The sequence below is a fragment of the Perca flavescens genome, chromosome 9 (genome assembly GCF_004354835.1).
Source record: "Perca flavescens isolate YP-PL-M2 chromosome 9, PFLA_1.0, whole genome shotgun sequence".
Classification (NCBI taxonomy): Eukaryota; Metazoa; Chordata; class Actinopteri; order Perciformes; family Percidae; genus Perca; species Perca flavescens.
Genome location: NC_041339.1, coordinates 34,338,451 through 34,343,543, shown reverse-complemented (window position 1 = coordinate 34,343,543; position 5,093 = coordinate 34,338,451). Strand labels below are relative to the sequence as shown.

Genomic DNA, 5,093 nt, shown 5'->3' with positions numbered 1-5,093 from the left:
TTGTTTCCACTTTGTCGTGCACCGCTGAAACCTCTGGTCGCACCCTCAAAATCCTGGCGCGCCGGCAAGGTCTACGTCATTTTGACGTAACATTGGTGCGTGACAGGTCGGCTACAGCGACTGTAAAAAGGCCTTTAGTCCCTCCCACCGAGGCGGCTCGGGAGAGACGCAAGGAAATCATCAAACTAGATTTTCCCTGAAAAATCTAGAGATAGGTGATGATCTGAGCTCCATGCAGATCTGTTGAGTCATGGCCTGTTGGGCTTCTAGACTCTGACAGATGGGGCCGAAGGTTGCTATTACTGGGGAAAAAAAGTCAGCTGAGTCCAAATCCAGTGCTCAACATTGCATCATTTACAGAGCCATAGAAGTTAAAGATTGCTGATTTATGGTGCCGCTCCCACAGCACCATCGTACATAGTGTGAAGAGCAGAAACCAGGGACTCATATTCAGCAAACTACAGGTAACAGCGGGATGATGAGGTGAGTGTCTGCTTTGGCATATAATATCTGCGATCAGTAACAATAAGTTAGTAAGTTAATAAGTTCAACATTATGGATTGAAAATCACTGATTTGATTTTGCCCTTTGTACTTTCTTCAAATACATATTCTCTTCTTCTTCCCTTCCTTTATTTTCTCCATGCCATTTATTCCTTTGTGTTAAGTTTCTTGATCCATTTCCTTCTCTTCTTTCCTTTCTTCCTACTTTTGTCCCTTTCAGCCCTTTCTTCAGTGTTCCCCTCATCCCCCTTTATTCCCTTCTATCTTTTCCTCATTTTTTCTTTTTCTTCCTTCTGATCCCTCTTTCATACACTTTTTCATGGTTTGAGCCATTCATTGTGACTTTGTCCTCTTCGGTTTCTTCCACCATTTCTTTGCTCTTTCGTTCTTACTTCTTTCCTTTGTTTCTTCCTTATTTATTTTTTCAGTTCTTTCTTCATTATCCTCCTCCCCTTCCTGATGTCAGATACATTCTTCCTTAGTTCACTCCTTCCTTGTTTCTATTTTTCCTTCTCATTTATTTATTGTTACTCTGTTTCTTTCTTCCTTCTAGGGCTGAAACAAATAGATTTTCATTTGAATGGTTCAATAGTGATTGATAAAATCCAGAACTTATCTCTGTCTTTATCATATGAAACTAGAAGACCTACTCTTTATTGTCAGCCATAACTATTACACTGGATTGGATTGAATGTAGCTGGTTTAACAATAGGATAGATTGATGTATGAAAGAGTTTTTAAGTCTGATGCGATTGAAAGAATGAACTTTAAAGTGTCTGTTTGAAGGCAGAAGCTGATATTCTCTGTGCAAGACATGTGAGGAGTCATTTGAACTATTCCTGGCCAGTCTGAGCATACTATTATTGTGAGCTTCCTGAAAGGAGTGTGCTACAGGTAGTCCTATAATCTTTGAACAAATTTTAATTTGATTAAATAACTTTGTTTTATTTTTAACTGATAGGCTACTGAGCCAAGCAGTGCTACAATAAAGCACAATACTCTGAATTACTGATGTGAAAAATAAAGACATTATTTGACTACTAGATCCATAAGAGATCCATTGGTATGGTTAATTACCCACCAAAGTTAGGCTACATTTGGCAAGGGGAAAAAATGGCATAGCCATTTTCAAAAGGGTGCCTTGACCTCTCACCTCAAGATATGTGAATGACATGTCACTCAATATTTGTTACTTTATAGTGTTGACTGCTGTAGTATGTTCATGGTAAATAAAAAGTACATTAATGTAACTGCTTTGCAGTCAATTCGTAATGTAAACATTGATACTTTTATAAGAATGCACCAGGTTAGCAAGGGAACCTTGCACAATTGTAGAATCTCTTTCAAATCTAAGCAACATTTGCAACTGAAATATCCCAAATCAACATTGAATCGTAAATCGGATCAAATAAGGACCTTGTGAATCGTGAAAATAAAGTGGCGATACCAAGCCCACAGTCCCTGTTTCTTAATTGCATACCTAATTCCCTTTTCTTTCTGTCCTTCACCCCATCCTTCTTTCCCTCCTTGATTTTCATCTCTCTGATACTTCTGTGTCCACACGTTCCTTGCCTTATTGACTCCTTTCCTTATTGACTCCTTGTCCTTACCTTTCAATTATTCATGGTTCCTTCCTTTCTGCCTCCACATGAGGATTATCACATATGCAAACATCGCACGCCACAGAGCACAATAGAATACTGTACTGCATAACAATTGATTTGACATTTGTTATTGTTAATATCCATCAGTGCTGCTCAGACCCAAGCAACACTGGAGTCCAAACTGGAGGCCCTGCAGTGCCACTTCACTTGGAATCTGGACCAAAGCACGACTAAACTTTTCCGTCTCAGGGACCAGCTGAAGGACATCGGCACAGAGGAGGGATACAGCTGGCTGGGTCACATCTACAACCTGCAGGGGTTCATTCACTACCAGCTGGGGTTCACCGATGATGCCCTGCGTTTCTTCAGCAGGGCAGCAGAGGCCTTCCGCCAGATGAGAAACACCGTCTCAGACGAGGGCCCCTGGTTGGTGGTGAACCACGGGAATCTGGCGTGGCTGCACCACCACCTGGGAGACACAGCAGAGAGTCAAGCTTACCTGTCAAAGGCCGACGACTTGACGAATGAATACCCATCTCCATCCCAGGACAAACTCCATCCAGAGATCTACGCTGAAAAAGCCTGGACCCTGATGAAGTTTGGCGCAGAAAAAAAGCTTCTGGCTGCAGATTACTTCCAGAGAGCCATCAGGATGCAGCCGGACATGGTGGAGTGGCACAGCAGCCACATCATAGGGTTAGTGAATGCTTTTAAGTATAGCAACAAAAAGCTGGGGGCTGACATCTTGGAGAAAATGAAAATCGCCAAGGAACATGATCCAGAGAACTTGTACCTCGCTGCTCTGTACCTTGAGGCCTGTGCTACGAAAGGAAAGCAAATTGAAAGTGAAGCGCGTGAGTTGGCCAGCAGGGTTTTAAGAAAGCCCATTAGCAGCTACAGTGGTATCAAACCATTACTAAGGCTGTACACAATGTATGTATCTCCTGATGAGGCCATTGACTTGGCTGAGGAGGTTCTGGAAAGACATCCAGATGAACGATATCTGAAGAGATGTGCTGCAATCTGCTACAAAAAGAGGATCTTTTTACACAGGGACAATCCCCTGGAGCACAGCCTGATCGACAGAGCTATCAGTCTCTATGAGGATGTGATTCCTCTTTACCCTCGTTCTTCACTTAAGAGAAAAATATCTCTTGCAAACATATACGCAGAGTCGAAACACCAAGTTAAAGCTGACCAGATATACGAGGAATTGCTGAAGAGTGATCTAGATGCTGAAGGGGCACAGATGCTTTACAACTACTATGCAAAATATGTACACTTCATCCAAAAAGAGAGCTACAAGTCGATAGAATATCACATGATGGCAGCGGCGGTACCGCAACAATCATACTATCGTAAAAACAGCATCAGAACTCTGGAGAGGATCAGAGAAAGAAACAGAAACCGAATGTGTGGAGAAATAGATGAGTTTCTGAATAACATGCAAGACTAATGCCGCTTTACCAATGCATGGTACGGCACGACTCGCTCGTTTTTTGGTTTTCCATTTGCAAAGGTTTTAGATAGTAGCCTTCTTGGTACTTATTTGGTACCACCTTGGTCGAGGTTTCAAGCAAGCTGAGCCAATACTAGAAGAGTTGGCATTTAAACGCTGCAGACCATTGATTGGTCAGAGAGAATCGTCACTAGCGCAACACGGTATATCCTGCACAAACCCACCTTTTCCAAGCTATCGTCAATAGCGACCGCAATTATTTTATTCACCTCGCTCAGCTTTTACAAAGTGGCAGCCTAAAACATTATGCTGTACAATACACTACTAGGATACCCGTGCCTCATTTTGATGCCACTTAAACGCCTGCGCTGCTCTATAGTGTAGTGCCCCGAAATGGAAGTTACAAGAAACAGAATCCGCATCTGTGACTAGTTAACACTACACGTGGCAGCAGGTAACATTAGCCTACTGTTAGCTAGTTGCTAGCTAAAACACTGTTAAAATGCTGAGAACTCAACGGTCCAATGTGCGCTGTATTTCAATGGAAAGGATTCAAAAGGTTCAACAGAGTGCAGGTAGACAAAGAGGAGACTAGCTGCACTGTGGCCACTGCTGCTGTCGGAGTTGTCGGAGAGACAGCACAGAAGGGACTTAATGGTGCGTTCAATTGCAACTCTTAAGCTCATTGTGCATTCAATGTTATTGTAAAAAAACTTTTTCTATCTAGTGGTTCTTCTTTTTGTCATTTAACATCAATTGACTGGTGAAATAAGTTATTGTTATAAGTTATTGTTAATACATTTTAAATAAATGATTTAAATATGACCATATTGCCTTAGCAATAAATAAGCAGTTCTGTTTGCTGTTTTGTGCTCCCCTTATTTTAAGTATCGGTTCAGGCACCTTTTAGGCACCGGCACCTTATTACAAATATTGTTTTAGCACTGGTATCGAAAAAAAAAGCCTACCACAACCAACCCTATAACTACAACGTACAATTGACGGTAGTGAAGTGTTAAGGTTAGGGTTAGGTTTAAAGACAGGGTTTGGGTCATTTAACCACTGCTTAGCCTATAGCCACTTTAAAGGTGATGACATTCAGAAAAAATGCTAGATTCAAAATGTTTTTGTCAATGTGTGCTTATCTCACCAGTCACGTTGCCTGCGAACTCAAGGTTTTACTTCATAATACATTTTATTTGTCTCTGTAAATTGTTCTCCTGGCAATCTGAAACTAACATCATCCTGCATTTTTGATATGGAAAATCACACCTGTTTTGTTGCAACTTCATCATACTGTTTTGTGGTGTATATTGTTGTGTGGAATTGTATTGTTGTCTTTGCCTTTTTATGTTAACACTTTTATTATGCTGCCCTCTTGTCCAGGATTCTATTGAGATTTTAAAGAGGTTTCTTTATCTTAAAATTACTTTTACCTGATTAAATGATGGAAATGAAAATAAACAAGTCATCAGCAAGCACCATAAAACACCACAGATTTCATTAATGAACCAGTTTATTCTCATC

At 41.0% G+C, this 5,093-nt stretch overlaps 1 protein-coding gene across 1 annotated transcript; it reads left to right on the top strand.

The window, feature by feature from the left end:
• The first annotated feature begins 478 nt into the window (after window positions 1-478).
• LOC114560978 (interferon-induced protein with tetratricopeptide repeats 1) lies at window positions 479-3,563 on the top strand. The gene is made up of 2 exons (XM_028586611.1): window positions 479-483; window positions 2,255-3,563. Exons 1-2 carry the CDS (start codon window positions 479-481, stop codon window positions 3,561-3,563), a joined length of 1,314 nt encoding a protein of 437 aa, XP_028442412.1.
• Window positions 3,564-5,093: the final 1,530 nt, after the last annotated feature.